The 16833-nt window shown below is 52.8% G+C and overlaps 5 protein-coding genes and 1 pseudogene across 5 annotated transcripts; 3 read left to right on the forward strand and 3 right to left on the reverse strand.

Moving 5' to 3' along the window:
• Positions 1-214: 214 nt before the first annotated feature.
• Positions 215-1253, forward strand: LOC128854545 (feather keratin Cos1-1/Cos1-3/Cos2-1-like). The gene is made up of 2 exons (XM_054088439.1): positions 215-239; positions 586-1253. Exon 2 carries the CDS (start codon positions 607-609, stop codon positions 916-918), a length of 312 nt encoding a protein of 103 aa, XP_053944414.1. The 5' UTR covers positions 215-239; positions 586-606; the 3' UTR covers positions 919-1253.
• Positions 1254-2324: 1071 nt separating this feature from the next.
• Positions 2325-4093, reverse strand: LOC104065650 (feather keratin Cos1-2-like; annotated as a pseudogene).
• Positions 4094-6436: 2343 nt separating this feature from the next.
• On the forward strand, positions 6437-7386 carry LOC104065651 (feather keratin Cos1-2). Its single transcript, XM_054088504.1, has 2 exons — positions 6437-6460; positions 6753-7386. The coding sequence occupies exon 2, from the start codon at positions 6774-6776 to the stop codon at positions 7077-7079; it is 306 nt and encodes a 101-aa protein (XP_053944479.1). The 5' UTR covers positions 6437-6460; positions 6753-6773; the 3' UTR covers positions 7080-7386.
• A 2242-nt stretch (positions 7387-9628) lies between these two features.
• LOC128854474 (feather keratin Cos1-2-like) lies at positions 9629-10925 on the reverse strand. The gene is made up of 2 exons (XM_054088031.1): positions 10761-10925; positions 9629-10388 (listed from the first exon to the last, which is right to left on the reverse strand). Exons 1-2 carry the CDS (start codon positions 10923-10925, stop codon positions 10062-10064), a joined length of 492 nt encoding a protein of 163 aa, XP_053944006.1. The 3' UTR covers positions 9629-10061.
• A 1394-nt stretch (positions 10926-12319) lies between these two features.
• LOC128854547 (feather keratin Cos1-1/Cos1-3/Cos2-1) lies at positions 12320-13278 on the forward strand. The gene is made up of 2 exons (XM_054088447.1): positions 12320-12348; positions 12643-13278. The coding sequence occupies exon 2, from the start codon at positions 12664-12666 to the stop codon at positions 12967-12969; it is 306 nt and encodes a 101-aa protein (XP_053944422.1). The 5' UTR covers positions 12320-12348; positions 12643-12663; the 3' UTR covers positions 12970-13278.
• Positions 13279-15617: 2339 nt separating this feature from the next.
• Positions 15618-16659, reverse strand: LOC128854558 (feather keratin Cos1-2-like). The gene is made up of 2 exons (XM_054088481.1): positions 16480-16659; positions 15618-16106 (listed from the first exon to the last, which is right to left on the reverse strand). The coding sequence occupies exons 1-2, from the start codon at positions 16642-16644 to the stop codon at positions 15780-15782; spliced, it is 492 nt and encodes a 163-aa protein (XP_053944456.1). The 5' UTR covers positions 16645-16659; the 3' UTR covers positions 15618-15779.
• Positions 16660-16833: the final 174 nt, after the last annotated feature.

The raw sequence follows: 16833 nt of genomic DNA on the forward strand, positions 1-16833 counted from the left end.
CATCTAAAAAACATCCCCGAGGGAATGGCCATGACATCAAGCAGGAAATGCAAAGGCAGCACAGGGGGAAGCATCAACGCTGCCATGTCATTACCTGGGCTGTTTCCGATCCTGAGGAGCACACAGGAAAATGCTTGTGGCTGCCTATGGGCCTCAGGCAGGGAGAGGCTGGGATAAAAGCAAGCCCAGCTGTTTGCTCTCGCCACCATTTCTGCCACCTCCTTCTCCTTGGGAAGCAGGTGAGTTGGAACCCCCTTTGTCCTCTCAGACTGGGTCTGGCCTCCCAGGACAACTGAGCTGATCCCTGCTCCTTGGTCTTGTGTTGGGGCTCTGAGATAGTGGTGGTAGGAGAGGTCAGAGGAGAAGTGGTTTGTCTTAGAGTGAGGCAGGGGCTGGGCTGAGGTGCCTCTTTGCTCCCAGCTGATCAGGAGGATTTCACGTTCCGGTTGCTGTGTGAAAGATCTTGCCAGGCTCAGTCAGAGAAGCCCTTGTTCATTCCTGTAGAGCCACTGCCTCTTTATATCTATTCTTATGGAGGGTTTGCAGACAGTTCCTGATGTGTCCCTGTGCTCTGTTTCCTCACAGATTCACCTCCAGTCCCCAGACATGTCCTGCTCTGACCAGTGCTGTCCCTGTGGCCCCTGCCAGCCCTGCGGCCCGTGCCCGCTGGCCAGCAGCTGCAATGAGTGCTGTTGCAGGCGGTGCCAGGATTCCGTTGTGGTCATCGAGCCCTCTCCCGTGGTGGTGACCCTGCCCGGACCCATCCTCAGCTCCTTCCCTCAGAACACCGCCGTGGGAAACTCCACCTCCGCTGCTGTTGGCAACATCCTCAGCTGTAACGGAGTGCCCATCAACACTGGCTGCTGTGACCTGTCCTGCATCACCAGCTGCTGTGGCAACAGATGTCGGCCCTGCTAAATCTGCTGGTCATGGCCCTGAACAAGAATCTCCAAGAATTCAGAACCTGGTGCTGGAAAATGAAATAATTCCCTGAGGCATTGTCTTTAGACTTTTGAGTATTAGTTTCCTTGTTCCACACTTTTCTCTCTGTTTCCTTTGTTTTTGTCTTGTCCCAATACCAGCCTGGTGGGTGACCTGTTGGCCTCATCACTCTGCATGGCTGGCAGACTGACACCCTGAAGAACTCAACTGCATTTTGGTGGCTGCTGCTGGTACTCCCTGGGAGTTGCCTCTCTTTGTTCATTAGATTCATTAAAGTTGTGCTGCATCCAAGCCCGGGCCTCTGAATCCTCCTTCCTTCTGCAACAACTCTTCTCATCTGCTCATGGGAAAAGGTGATTTGTTGAGCAGATAAGTTTGGGTGAAGGAGAGGAGCCTTCCTCATTGCCCCAGGAAGGAAATGGTAGGACTGCATTGTCCTTTGTGCCCTGGAGCTGCAGCAGACAATCCTGGCTGCTCCTCAGGCCACGGCCATCAGTCCTTCCAGAGTTACCGTACCTCTTTCCAGAGAAGGGGAATTGAGGTGGGGAGGGATCTGGAGCCTAGGGGTTCTGGGAGCAATTGAGGACCCTGAAACTATTTACTCTGGAGAAGAGGAGGCTGAGGGGACCTTATCCTTCTCTTTAGATTCCAGAAGGGAGGTTGTAGCTAAGTAGATGTTTGTCTCCCTAGTGAGAAGTGATAGACTTCTTTACCAGAAGAGAAGTGAACGACTGGCAGAAGCTGCCCAGGGCAGTGGTGAAGTTTCCCTTCATGGATGGGTTCAAGGCTAAGTTGGATGGGGCCTTGTGCCTCTGCCCATATCAGGGAGATTAGAAATGGATGTTGTTTAAGGTCCTTTCCAATCACAACCATTCTATCATTCTGTGGTGTTCAAAGACTGCGAGGCCCTGGCACTTCGGGACAGGATTTAGCAGCCACAGTGGTGTTGGACTCACAGGAGGACTTGACGATACTAGATTTTTTTTCCAACTAAAATGATACTCTGGTTCCCCAAGAGCCAGAGGGGCTTCTGACACCATCCAGTGGTGTCCCATAGCCAAGGGCTCCTCCCTCAAGGGAAGTGGTGTTTGGGGTCCGCATCCACTTAACATGTTCCATGGCCAGAGCTCAAGACCCATCTGGGAAGAGATGCAGTAGGGCTGTAAGGACTGATGGCCACAGGCTGAGGAGTAACCAGGAATGTTTTCTGCATCTCCAAGGAACAGGGCACAAAAGACAACCCAGTGTGATGAGCCTGATCCTCTGCTACTTTGGGAAATGTGAAAAGTTGCACCCAATCCAGTCCTCTTCAAAAAGTCATCTTTTCCTCAGAGCAGATTGGAAGAGTTCTTGAAGAAGGAAGGAACACTCAGAGATGCAGGCCTGGATGCAGCAAAACTTTAATGAGTCTAAAGAAGAGAAGAAGGTGGCTCACAGGGAGCACCAGGAGATGCCACCAAGATGCAGTGGAACTCATGCAGGGTGTGCATCTGCCTGTGCTGCAGAGGGAGAGAGGCCAACAGGTCACCTCTAGGCAGGCACTGGAACACAGCAACAGCAAAGGAAAGAGAGAGAGAAGAGACTGGAAGAAGGAAAAAAATGGCTGAAAGCTCTAAAGAAAATTCCTGAAGGTTCTATCTCATATCTAGCACCATGTTCTGTGGTCTTTGGAAATGTTTTTCCAGGGACATTGCCAGCAGATTTAGCAGGGCTTAAATTAGTTGCCACAGCTCCAAAACAGAACAGTAAGGGACCACTGTCCAGTGTCCTAATCCCCCCTTCCCCTGGGAATGCTCAAAGGACCAATTGTGCCACCACCTTTCCTCCCACTACCTAAAACAATGTGTTTATTCTTTGACAACTCAAGACAATTACATGAAAAAAGGATTGCGTGGAGACAGAGTCTGGAATGCAGAAAACTTTAATGACTCTGAAGGGGGCAGTGAGGTTGCTTCTAGAGGAGGGGGCAGCCAGAGCAGGGAGAGCACTGGCAGCTCTCAAAGTCTGTGCCCATTGCCCACAGCGGAGATCCCACAGGGCATCTTCTGCTGCTACATGGAGGGAGAGGGGTCAACATATCCCCCACGATGGCTTTGAGGGCCTTGTAGCCCAGAAGAACAGAAGACAAGAAAGACATGGGAGAGAGAGGAAAGCTGGGAAGTCAGACTATGGCCATGTTATCAGAGAGCCTCAACTGCCCTACTTTGGAAGGGGAGCAATGAATGATCAACATCTCTGAAAGATACAGCCAGGATCTCCGTCCTTAGTTCAGAATTGAGGTCTGGATTCCTGGGGGTCCTCATCTGGGCCATCATCAGGGCAGATTTAGCAGGGCCGACATCTGGTGCCACAGTAGCCGCTGGTGATGCAGGAGAGGTCAAGGCCCCCGGAGGAGATGGGCACTCCGTTAGAGCTGAGGATGCTGCCAACAGCAGCGGAGGTGGAGGAGCCCACGGCGGTGTTCTGAGGGAAGGAGCTGAGGATGGGTCCAGGCAGGGTCACCACCACCGCGGGGGGCTGGATGGCGATGGTGGAGCTCTGGCACTGTCGGACACAGCACTCATTGCAGCTGCTGGCCAGCGGGCACGGGCCGCAGGGCTGGCAGGGCTGGCACGGGTTGCAGCAGGACATGGCTTGGGGCTGGAGGTGCACCTGAACAGAGAGCAGAGAGGAGTCAGAGTACGGAGAAACATGAGGAGCAGTTTGCTACAAATCCATCATCCCACTGTGAAAGTGTCAAAGACACATACTGAGATGGGAGGTAGAACCTGGATAGTGAGGCAAAAGGGTTTCTTTCCCTTATTGATACATGTTATTGCAAAGTGTCATCAGCCTCAGTGAGGCTGCTGTCTATTTCTTCAAGGAGGAGCCTCTCAATTTAAATCCTCACTACAAGTTTAGTCTTAAATTTGCCCTTTTCCCCCTTCCCATGATACGCAGCACCACAACCCAGTAGAGGGTGGAGGTGCAGGAATCTGCATGACCAGAAGGACAGGAGGCAAGGGCTTCAGACTCACCTGGTTCCCAAGGAGAAGGAGGCGAGAGAAGTGAATGAGAGAGCGAGGAGCTGCTCTGGCTTTTATGGTGGCCCTGACCCGCCCCAGGCCCAGACGCAGCTTCCATGGAAGTGGTAATTTTCTAAGGTGCTCATGATGGACGGAAAATATCCCAGCTAATGACATGGACTCTGTGTTAGTTTTCCCTAACCCTCCCTTTTCATTTCCTGCCTTATGTCATGCCCTTTTCCTCCTGGAGGCTTCTTCTGCATGCTGGGATGGTGGATGTTCCAGGATTTCTGGGTCAGGAATGTGTCAGTGCCAGGAGAAGACTCAGCTCAAGTGCCTCATGGGTGCTGTGCAGGTAATTGATGCTGGCTTGGGGTACATTTTTGAGGCTGCTTGTTGCCGGGTGACAAGCAGGTACCCTGTAATCCTTGGCTGGTCACCCAGAGGCTCTTCTTGAGGGAGGGTGTGCTGGGTGTTTCTCTTTCGCTTCCTGCCAGCACAATGAAGAAGTTTTCATTGGGCACGCTGCCTGCTGCCCTGACCAGTCCTGAGGAAACATTTGAGAGTGTCTTTTGCACCCCCCTGTTAAACTACGGTGGGGGCAAATGAAACAGCAGCCACCTCACAGCTTTTATCAAGTCCATCAGGCAGCAGCACTAGCTGAGCCGCAAGTTTGGAGCTCAGCAATATGTGGAAGTATTCAGACCTTTCGATTATATCAGGCATTGCTGAAGTGACAGGGCCTGATCAACAGGACTAATATGATACAGGTGTCCCATGGATGATCTGTGTTGTGTTGCCAATGTACTGTTCAATGTTCAACTTTTCACATTTCTCTTATCAGTAGAATTCCTGCCCAAAGCTGCTGTGCAGGCTTGGTGCATCTTTACGATCCCTTAGCTCAAAGATAAGACATCCAGCTGCTTCGTCCTCTCCTCTCCTGGACCTTGGCCACATTCCAGGCTCCTCCAGGGACTGCAGATCTGGATGATGATGATGACAATGCAATTAGCGATGTATTTTTCTTAACTTTAAGACTTATTTCCTTGTAGTAATGATTAGATGCATTGCCTTTAGAAGCTGTTGCTGTGAACTTGTTGTTGATCCCTGCTAATAATTTGTTATTTGTCTTGCTACGATAGGTTGAGGAAAACTCAATTTCACAGAGTAGTTGAGAGTTTGGGGCTTTTATGATGATCATGCCTTGTGCTTGGCACATTGTGGTGAAACAAATGTTCACTGTGCAAAACTTGTTGGACCTTGAGAGGCAGAAGGAAAAGGCCGTTTTTGTGGCCTGAACACAGTAAGAAAAACCCTCTGAAATGCAAAAAGGCCAAACTGGTTCAAAGTCTCTGTAGGGAAAGCTTGGATAGAGACCACTAGATGTGACCTTGACCAACCACCCTTTTGACACAGGGTCAGAAAGGGCAGGATGCCCAGAGCTGTGTCCTGATGACTGTTGAGTATCTCCAAGGAAGTGTACAGGATACCACCAGTCTTCTTTGAAACACATTGCTTGCTCGTGATCAATTGGGTGCTGGCCAGGAAGCCCAGCTCCATGTCTGCCCAGGTGCTTTCCATCTGGGGGGCCCAGCAGGTGCTGTTGTGTGCGGTTGTTGTCCAGGGGCAGGACTCCTTATTGAACTTCATGAGGTTCCTGTCCAGTCATTTCTTCTTAGAGACAAAAGGGGGGAGCAAGAGAAAAGGATGGGGCCTATCTGTGGGGCCTTCCTTCAAAGGGGCCTCCAGGAAAGATGGGGACAGGCTTCACAGCAAGGCCTGTTATCACAGGACAAGGAGCAATGACATCAAACTACAAGAGAGGAGATTTAGACTGGAGACTGGGAAGAAATTTTTGCAATGAAGGTGGTGAAAGGCAGGTGTCCCAGGGAGGCAGCAGAGGGCCCATCCCTGGAAACATTCAAGGGCAGGTTGCATGGGGATCTGAGAAACCCCACTGAGAAAAAGATGTACCTGCTTCTGCAGGGCACTTGGACCCGATGAACGGTAAATGTCCCTTTCATCTCAAAGCATTCAATGATTCTATGTGCAGTGATTCTTTGTCATGTGGGATTCCTTGGGCACCCAAAGAGAAACACAGGAACGGTGCCCATTTTCCTGACAACTTTGTCACAACCAAGGCCACAGCAATGACCCAGGCATCCATCAGCTGCCTGCACGGGATGCCACCAGCAGCAAAGCGGAGCCTTCTGCCCATACTTAGGTGTTTCTGTCCCAGAAATCATCGGGATTCTCATCCCGGCACGTACAAAAGCCTTCATGTGGGAAAGCACAGGGCATCAGGCAGGAAATGAGAAGGCAGCAGGGCAGGAAACCAGGACACAGCCCATGCCATTACCTGGGAAGCTCTGTGTTTGACTGGAGCTTGTCAGAAAATTTTCCCTTGCCCAGAGGGAGGCTCTGTGCCTGAGGCAGGGCAGGAGCACTATAAAAGGCAGCCCAGCTCCCTGCTCTCTCATCCACTTCTCTCCCTTGCTCTCCTTGGCAACCAGGTGAGTGTGAAGACCCTTCTCGTCCTCCTCCTTCAAGAGCAGGTCTGTCCTTGTTGTCTATTTCAGCTGCTGAGAGCTGTCCTAGCGCAGGGCTGGGAGCTGCTTCTACTGGGATAGGGAAGGGAAGAGCAGGTTTTTCCCAGAGAACGGCTGGGACTCGTTTGAGGTGTCTGCTGGGCTTTGAGCTGGTTAGTTTCTGTTGGGCCAGGAGGTGCCTTGTCTCCCCTGGGCTTGGGTGCAGTGCGGCTCCTCAGGTGTCCCCAAGATCTCTTTCTTCTCTGCTCTCTCACAGGTGAACCTCTTCCCCAGAGACATGTCCTGCTGCAACCCGTGCCAGCCCTGCCAGCCCTGCGGCCCGTGCCCGCTGGCCAGCAGCTGCAATGAGTGCTGTGTCCGGCAGTGCCAGAGCTCCACCATCGCCATCCAGCCGCCCGCGGTGGTGGTGACCCTGCCCGGACCCATCCTCAGCTCCTTCCCTCAGAACACCGCCGTGGGCTCCTCCACCTCTGCTGCTGTTGGCAGCATCCTCAGCTCTAACGGAGTGCCCATCTCCTCCGGGGGCCTTGACCTCTCCTGCATCACCAGCGGCTACTGTGGCACCAGATGTCGGCCCTGCTAAATCTGCTGGCAACCTCTCTGGACAAGAACCTCTGAAGACCTCACCACTTGTTTTTGGATAGGAGATAGAGTGTAGAGGCATTGTGTTTAGAGCTTTGAGCCATTGCTTTCTTCTTCCACTCTTTTCTCTCTCTTTCTTTTTCTATTGCCTAGTCCCAGTGCCAGCCTATGGAGGACTCATTGGCCTCCGTTCCTTTGATGGGTGGGCCGACTGACACCCTGCAGGAGCTCCAAAGCATCATGGTGGCTGCCGTTGGCGCTCCCTGGGGGCCACCTTCTTTTCTTCTTTAGACGCATTAAAGATTTGCTGCATCTATACCAGAGCCTCTGAGTCTTCTTTCTGCAACAATTCTTCTGGTCTTCTCATGACAAAAGGTGGCTTTTTGTACAGGATTTTTTTGGGTGCAACAGAGGACATTTCCTACTTCCTGTGGAAGGAGAGGGTAGGACTCAGCGCACTGGGTTTTCTCTTGTGCCCTGACTCCTGGAGTTGTGGAAGTTATTCCTAGTTACTCCTGAGCCACCTTCCAGCCTCACTGCACCTTTTCCCTGATGGGTCATGAGGTCTGGTCCCCAGAGCATGTTCTATGAATGGGGAGCTCTAGGTTCCATTGCGAGCACCAATCATTATAACAATGAGAATTAGCTACTGGGTGAAGTTCTTAAACACTCCAGAGCAGAGTCTCCCTACTGAGAGCAGCTCCTTCACTCATGAAGATTGCCGAGTGCAGGCAGACAGACCCCCTGTTGTCAATAGAAATGGTGGAGACTTAGGGCTTGCACACTGAATGCATCACAGAAGAATCTGAATGGCACACGGTCCCAGGCTGACTCAAGGCAGCTGCCTACCAATGCCCGTCAGGAACCTGAGGGGTTTCTGCTCTTCCATCTAGCTGAGCAGAGCAGCCAAGGCAGCCCACTGTCTCAACTGCCGTTGCCAGGGTGGTGTTTGCCAGGACACAGACAGGAGCAGCTCCTCTTGGACTCTCCCTTCAGGAGGAGGATGTTGAGGCGGGAAAGAGTTAGGGACAGGATGCCACCACTGTCAGTACTGGTGTCTTCACCAAAGGGAGAGATGGCAACCTAGAAACACTGACAACAAGCAGCTGGACCTGGAAAGAATCCTGCTGGAGGAATCTAAGCACGCAGCTACAGCTTCTCCCCCGAAGGCATTCAGCTGGCAAATGGCAGACCACTTTCCCAGGATGCTTGCTTTTGAACAAAAGATTTCCAGAGCAGAGCAAGTGGATTCCTCTGCTTTGGAGACACCAGGTGATGCTGGCAACATCTCATGCTGTGTTGGTGCTGTTTTCTGCTGCCATTGGCTCCAGATCTGAAGTTCACCACCTTCCTCCTCCCGGATTCTTCAGGCGCTCATTTCCTTTTAAATAGCGCCTCACTCTGGACAAGGGTCAATCAGTAGATAGGGCTCTCCCATCTCAACAGAGAGAGGAGAACCCTGTAACCTCAAGGTTTTTGAGTGGGTCAGGGGTGAGGACCTTATGAATCAATCTAGGACATCGAAGTCTGCCTGGAGACAGCATGAATTCTCTGAAAACATGGCCAATGATTCTCATTGCATTCGTCCACTTACACCATTACTTCCTTTTCACTTGTTCTTTTCTGCTACTCTGGGTCTCTAGGCTCCTACCAAATCTAGCTTAGGTGGGACCTGCCTGTCTCTCTCTCTGTTGGGCACTGACTCTTGGCTGCCCAAGATGATCCACTCTAGCCTCTCCTCAGAGGTATCTCAATCCCCTTTTTACACTCATTAACCTCTGCTGCACCCCAGCCCCAGTCTCTGCGTGGTCCTTTCCTCTCTGGATGCCCTCTAAAGCCACCCAGGGAGAAAGCAGTTACAGTGGGAGAGAACAAATGGGTGAGCAACGGGCCCCATCTCATTCCTGGATTAATGGGAAGGCAGGACACACTGACTGTGGGCCTCCTCCTGCCCCTTAGGGCTGAGAAGGACATCACTGGCTTCTCCAGAGCCAGTGATCACGAGTGCATCCCTCAGTGCTCCTCTGCCCAGAAAGACTCCCCTTGACCTCAGAGGGTGAGCCCAGCTCGTGCTGCCTTCATGGGAGACTCTCAGTGCTGCAGGAGAACCCGGCGGGTCAGCGGCCTCACAAGCATTAAAAGTGGTTCCTCTTTCTCTGGAGGGAGCTGTGCTGGAGAGAAGACTCAGCTTGTTTGAGGCACTGGGACAAGCCAACAGCAAAGGAAAAAGAGAGTGGAGACAGCAGAAGAAGGAATAAACGGCTCGAAGATATAAAAACAATGTTTCAAAGCTCTATCTCTTGTAGAGCATCATTTTCTGAGGCCCTAGGAGGTGGTTTTACAGAGACACTGCCAGTAGATTTAGCAAATTTGACATCTGTTGTCACAGCTCCAAAACAGAACAGTAAAAGACACGTTGTTCAGTGTCCCAACCCCCCTATCCCCTGGGAATGATCAAAGGACCAATTGTGCCACCACCTTTCCTCCCACTACCTAAAATAATGTGTTTATTCTTTGACAACTCAAGACCATGACAACAAAAAAAAAGTATTGCATGGAGGCAGAGGCTGGAATGCAGAAAGCTTTAATGACTCTGAAGGGGGCAGTGAGGTCATTCCTAGAAGAGGTGGCAGCCAGAGCAGGGAGAGCACTGGCAGCTCTCAAAGTCTGTGCCCATTGCCCACAGCGGAGATCCCACAGGGCATCTTCTGCTGCTACATGGAGGGAGACGGGTCAGCAGAACCCCCACGATGCCTTTGAGGGCCTTGTAGCCCAGAAGAACAGAAGACAAGAAAGAGATGGAAGAGAGGAAAGCTGGGAAGTCAGACTATGGCCATGTTTTCAAAGAGCCCCAGTTGCCCTCCTTTGGAAGGGAAGCAATGAATGATCAGCGTCTCTGAAAGTGATGGCCAGGATCTCTGTCCTTAGTTCAGAATCGAAGTCTGGATTCCTGGGGGTCCTCATCTGGGCCATCATCAGAGGTTTAGCAGGGCCGACATCTGGTGCCACAGTAGCCGCTGGTGATGCAGGAGAGGTCAAGGCCCCCGGAGGAGATGGGCACTCCGTTAGAGCTGAGGATGCTGCCAACAGCAGCGGAGGTGGAGGAGCCCACGGCGGTGTTCTGAGGGAAGGAGCTGAGGATGGGTCCGGGCAGGGTCACCACCACCGCGGAGGGCTGGATGGCGATGGTGGAGCTCTGGCACTGTCGGACACAACACTCATTGCAGCTGCTGGCCAGCGGGCACGGGCCGCAGGGCTGGCAGGGCTGGCACGGGTTGCAGCAGGACATGGCTTGGGGCTGGAGGAGAACCTGGACAGAGAGCAGAAAGGAGTCAGAGCACGCAGACGTGTGAGGAGCAGATTGCCCCCAATCCATCACACCACTGCAAAGGGGTCAAATGGATCTGCTGACTTGGGAGGTAGAATGTTGCCAGTGTGTCCAAAGGCTTTCTTGGCCTCCTCCAGAGATAGTTTTGCAAAGCGTCACCAACCCCAGAGAGGCTGCTGCCTATTTCTTCAAGGAAAAGCCTCTTCACACAAGACCCCAATACAGGTTGTCAGAGAAATTTGCCCATCTCCCCCCTCCCATGATAAGCAGCACCGCAACCCAGCAGAGGATGGAGGAGCAGGAATCTGCATGACCAGAAAATGGAAGGACAGGAGGCAAGGGCTCCAGACTCACCTGGTTCCCAAGGAGAAGGAGGCGAGAGAAGTAGATGAGAGAGCGAGGAGCTGCTCTGGCTTTTATGGTGGCCCTGACCTGCCCCAGGCCCAGACGCAGCTTCCAAAGAAGTGGCAATTTTCTAAGGTGCTCATGGTGGTCGGAAAATATCCCAGCTAATGACATGGGCTGGGTGCTTGTTTTCCCCAACCCTGCCTGTTCATTTCCTGCCTTGTGCCATTCCCTTTCCTCCTGGAGGCTTCTTCTGCATGCTGGGATGGAGATGTTCCAGGATTTCTGGGTCAAGAATGTGTCAGTGCCAGGAGAAGACTCAGCTCAAGTGCCGCATGGGTGCTGTGCAGGCAGCTGATGCTGGCCTGGGGTGCAGTGGTGGGGCTGTTAGTGACCGTGTTGACAGGCAGGGACCCTGCAGTCCTTGGTTGATCACCCAAGGCCTTTCCTTGAGAGAGAAGGTTTCTCTCTTTCCCTTCCTGCCAGCACAAGGAGGCCGTTCCCCTAGGGATGCTGCCTGCTGCCCTGCCCAGTCCTGAGGAAGCATTTGAGAGTCCGTGTTGCCCCCCCTGCTCCAATACAGTGGGGACAGTGGAAGCAGCAGTTGCCTCACAGCTTCCATCGAATCCATCAGGCACCAGCACTGGCTGAGCCACAGCTTTGGAGCGCAGCAATATGTGGAAGGACTCAGGCCTTTCATTTATATCAGGCACCGCTTAAGTTAGAGGGCCCCATTGACAGCCCTAAAGTGATAGAGATGCCCCATGGATGATCCGTGTTGCATCGCCATGTGTGCTGTTCAATGTTTCACTTCTCACATTTGTCTCATCAGTAGAATTGTACTGTGTCAGAAGGTGTTTTCTGGCTGCAATTGTCAACAGAATTGGCCTCTGCCATTTTAGTTGTAGCTTCTCAAATATGCAAGGGGAAAGAAGAAAGCTCTCAGCAATCGATGTGACCAATGAGCACGAGCATGGATGCTGTGTGAGAAAGAGAGGAGCTGTGCAGGACTGGTGCATCTCTACGATCCCTTAGCTCAAAGATCAGAGGCTCCCCACAGGATGGGGGATGTCTTTGAGGTCTTCCTTAAAGGGGGCCACCAGGAAAGATGGGGACAGGCTTGATAGCAAGGTCTGTTGTGACAGGACGAGGAGCAATGACACTAATCTATAGGAGAGGGGATTTGAAGTGGAGATAAGGAAGAAATTTTTGCAAAGAGAGTGATAAAACACTCCTGGGATAGACCCAGGTGCACAACACGTGCTCGCATGGGATGCCAACAGCTCCGAAGCCAATTCTTCTTATATTAGACGTTTCTGCCCCAGAAATGTCAGGCTTCTCATCCCGGCACGTACAAATGCCTTCATGTGGGAAAGCACAGGGCATCAGGCAGGAAATGAGAAGGCAGCGGGGCAGGAAACCGGGACACAGCCCATGCCATTAGCTGGGATGATTTGCGTTTGACGGGAGCTTGTCAGAAAATTGTCCCTTCCCAGAGGGAGGCTCTGTGCCTGAGGCAGGGCAGGAGCACTATAAAAGGCAGCCCAGCTCCCTGCTCTCTCATCCACTTCTCTCCCTTGCTCTCCTTGGCAACCAGGTGAGTGTGAAGACCCTTCTCGTCCTCCTTCGAGGCCACGTCTGTCCTCGATGTCTGTCTCAGCTGCTGAGGGCTATCCTAGTGCAGGGCTGGGAGCTGCTTCTGAGGGAGAAGGGAGAGGGAAGGGCAGAGCAGGTCTTTCCCAGAGAGGGGCTGGGAACTTGGTGAGGTATCTGCTGAGCACTTCTTGTGCAGCATCTGCTAGGCCTTGAGGTGCCTTGTCTCCCCCGGGCTTGGGTTCAGTGCTGCTGCTCAGCTGTCTCTTTCTTCTCTTTCCACTCTCCTCTCTCGCAGGTGCACCTCCAGCCCCAAGCCATGTCCTGCTGCAACCCGTGCCAGCCCTGCCAGCCCTGCGGCCCGTGCCCGCTGGCCAGCAGCTGCAATGAGTGCTGCGTCCGACAGTGCCAGGACTCTGTTGTGGTCATCGAGCCCTCTCCCGTGGTGGTGACCCTGCCCGGACCCATCCTCAGCTCCTTCCCTCAGAACACCGCCGTGGGCTCCTCCACCTCCGCTGCTGTTGGCAGCATCCTCAGCTCTAACGGAGTGCCTATCTCCTCCGGGGGCCTTGACCTCTCCTGCATCACCAGCGGCTACTGTGGCACCAGATGTCGGCCCTGCTAAATATGCTGGCAACCTCTCTGGACAAGAACCTCTGAAGACCTCACCACTTGGTTCTGGACAGGAGATAGAGCTTAGAGGCATTGTCTTTAGCGCTTTGAGCCATTCTTCCACTCTTTTCTCTCTTTTTACTTTGCTGTTGCCTTGTCCCAATGCCAGCGTAGTGCGGACCTGTTTGCCTTCGTCCCTCAGCAGGGAGGGCAGAATGACACCCTGCAGGAGCTCCACCACATCACGGTGACTGCCCGTGGTGCTCCATGGGAGCCATCTCCTTTTCTTCTTTAGACTCATTAAAGTTTTGCTGCATCCATACCAGGGCCTCTGAGTCTTCCTTGTGCCACCATTCTTCCTGCCTCCTCAGCAGAAAAGGTGGCTTTTGGTGCGGTATTGAGTTGGGTGCAACAGAGGAGCATTTCCTATTCCCCATGGAAGGAGAGGGTAGGACTCAGCGCACTGGGTTTTCTTTTGTGCCCTGACCCCTGGAGTTGTGCAAGTTCCTCCTGGTTACTCCTGAGCCCATGGCCGTCAGTCCTTCCAGCTTTACTGTACCTTTTCCCTGACGGGTCATGAGCTCTGATTCCCGCAGCACGTTCTGTGAATGGAGAGATCTAGATTCCATTAGGAACGCCAATCCTTATGGCAGGTGCTACACTGTGGAGCTGATGAACATGGCATACAATGGCTGTGGGGATGGTAGGAGAAATCATCTCTGCTAGAGCTCAGAGCCTCTTCTTCCTTGTCTTCCCAACCGTCTCCAGAAGGAAGAGGCACAGAATGCATCCAAGAGCAAAGATAGCCTGGGCAAGTCCCCTGTACTTCTGTCCTCCGTCTTCTTACACACTGCCTGTGTCCAAATCCTTCAGAGTGGGCACCCGTGGACAGGACAGGCCACAAATACCCATCGCTGAGATAGTACTTCTGTAAAGGGAGCGTGTCTTGTGGAGGAATCACGGCACAGCAAAGGAAACCAATAAGAAGGAAAGGGAAGAAGAAAGGAAGAAGGAATAAAGACAGCCCAAAAGAAAGAAGCTGTTATGGCCCAACCCCAGTCCTGTAGTGTCCGTTGCCTCACCAAAGACCCTGATTTGTTTTAACCTGCTGTGACAAGCAGGGCAATGGAGAGTAGGAGGGAGTAAGAGACATGTGTGGGGTGAAGTTTCTGCCAGGGACAATTTCCTGAAGCAGGAACCAAATCTCCTTGGCTGCACAGCACCAGAGCAATGGTGGCTCATGGCTTGGTTGGCATAATTTTCATTGGGTGAAAAACTGTCTGTCTAGCCAAGTCCAGAGAGTTGTGTTGAGCTGAGCTGACTGCAGTTGGTGGCTGGTCACAAGTGGTTTTCCCCAGGCCTCAGTATTACAGTCCGTTCTGTTTAATATCTTTATGAATTATCAGATTAGGAAGGTTGGTAAGTTTGCGGACGACAGCAAGCTGGACAGGAGTGTTGATCAGCCCAAAGACAGGAAGACTCAGCAGAGGGATCTGGATAGTCTGGATTGATGGTCTGAGGTCAGTGGGAAGAGGTTCAACAATGCCAAGTGCTGGGTCTTGCACTTGGGTCAGAACAGCCCCATGCAACACTCCAGGCTTGGGCAAGAGTGGCTGGAAAGCTGGTTGGAGGAAAAGGCCCTGGGCTTGCTGGTCAACAGTGGTTGGACATGATCCAGCAGTGGCCCAGGTGGCCAAGAAGTCCGAAGTCCAACAGCATCCTGGCTTAGATCAGCGGTGGTGTGTCCAGCAGAAGCAAGGCATGGATCGTCCCCCTGTGCTCGGCACTGATGAGGAGGCCAAACCTCAAATCTTGTGTTCAGTGTTTGGACCCTTCACTTCACAAAAGACATTGAGGGGCTGCAGTTCATGTCCACAGAAGGGGAACAGAGGTGGGGAAGGATCTGGAGCCCTGGAGTTCTAATAGCGTCTGAGAGACCTGGGGCCGTTTAGTCTGGAGAAGAGGAGCCTGACGGGAGACCTCGTCACTATCTCCAAGGCGTGAAAGGAGATTGTAGTGAGGTGTATGTTGGTCTCTCCTCCCAATTGACAAGACATAGGACTTGAGGAAACGACCTCCAGTGTGCCCAGGGGAGATTTAGACTGGGTGGGAGGAAAGATTGCTTGACTGAAAGAAGGTGAAGGTTGACTCACTCAGTGGTTGAGTCTGAATATGTGGAAGTGTTGAAAGAACGCGTGACGGTGGCATTGAAGGACATGGCTTTGCAGATATGATGGGGTGGGACTGATGGGAAGAGTTGCTGATGCTCGAGGTTTGCTTGAACCTTTATGGTCCTATGATTTCCAAAAAGCCAGAGGGGCTGACAACATCATCCAGTGGCCTCCCAACGACAGGGGCTCCACTGTTTTAGGGCGGCAGTTGTTGGGCTGCCCATGAACACAATATGCTCCAGGGCCAAGAACTCCAGGCCCATCTCGGAAGAGCTGAAGTGAGACTGGAAGGACTGATGGCCATGGGCCATCTCCAAGATTCATGGCAGAAAAATACAACCCAGTGCAGTGAGTCCTGTCCTCTCGTTCCTTGGGGACTGAGCAAGGCTCCTCTGTGGCTTTCCACCCAATTCTCTCCAAAAAGCCCCTTTTCCCCCCGAAGAGACTGTAACAGCTGACGGAGAATAAAGGAGGACTGAGAAGCCCAATCTTGGATGCAGCACGGCTTTAATAAGCAACAGCAAAGGAAAGAGACAGAGGAGAGTGGAAGAAAGTGGCTCAAAGCTCTAAACACAATGCCTCAAAGGTCTTCTGTCCACCACCATGTTCTGAGGCTTTAGGAGGTTCTTCTGCAGGTTTATTTCCAGCAGATTTAGCAGGGCCGACATCTGGTGCCACAGTAGCCGCTGGTGATGCAGGAGAGGTCAAGGCCCCCGGAGGAGATGGGCACTCCGTTAGAGCTGAGGATGCTGCCAACAGCAGCAGAGGTGGAGGAGCCCACGGCGGTGTTCTGAGGGAAGGAGCTGAGGATGGGTCCGGGCAGGGTCACCACCACTGCGGAGGGCTGGATGGCGATGGTGGAGCTCTGGCACTGTCGGACACAGCACTCGTTGCAGCTGCTGGCCAGCGGGCACGGGCCGCAGGGCTGGCAGGGCTGGCACGGGTTGCAGCAGGACATGGCTTGGGGCTGGAGGAGAACCTGGACAGAGAGCAGAGAGGAGTCAGAGCACGCAGACGTGTGAGGAGCAGATTGCCCCCAATCCATCACACCACTGCAAAGGGGTCAAATGGATCTGCTGACTTGGGAGGTAGAATGTTGCCAGTGTGTCCAAAGGCTTTCTTGGCCTCCTCCAGAGATTGTTTTGCAAAGCGTCACCAGCCCCAGAGAGGCTGCTGCCTATTTCTTCAAAGAAAAGCCTCTTCACACAAGACCCCAATACAGGTTGTCAGAGAAATTTGCCCATCTCCCCCCCTCCCATGATAAGCAGCACCGCAACCCAGCAGAGGAGGGAGGAGCAGGAACCTGCATGACCAGAAAATAGAAGGACAGGAGGCAAGGGCTTCAGACTCACCTGGTTCCCAAGGAGAAGGAGGCGAGAGAAGTGAATGAGAGAGCGAGGAGCTGCTCTGGCTTTTATGGTGGCCCTGACCTGCCCCAGGCCCAGACGCAGCTTCCACGGAAGTGGCAATTTTCTAAGGTGCTCATGGTGGTCGGAAAATATCCCAGCTAATGACATGGGCTGGGTGCTTGTTTTCCCCAACCCTGCCTGTTCATTTCCTGCCTTGTGCCATGCCCCTTTCCTCCTGGAGGCTTCTTCTGCATGCTGGGATGGAGACGTTCCAGGATTTCTGGGTCAGGAATGTGTCAGTGCCAGGAGAAGACTCAGTTCAAATGCCGCATGGGTGCCATCTGGGTATTTTAATTC

This window comes from Cuculus canorus, chromosome 25 (genome assembly GCF_017976375.1).
Source record: "Cuculus canorus isolate bCucCan1 chromosome 25, bCucCan1.pri, whole genome shotgun sequence".
Lineage (NCBI taxonomy): Eukaryota > Metazoa > Chordata > Aves > Cuculiformes > Cuculidae > Cuculus > Cuculus canorus.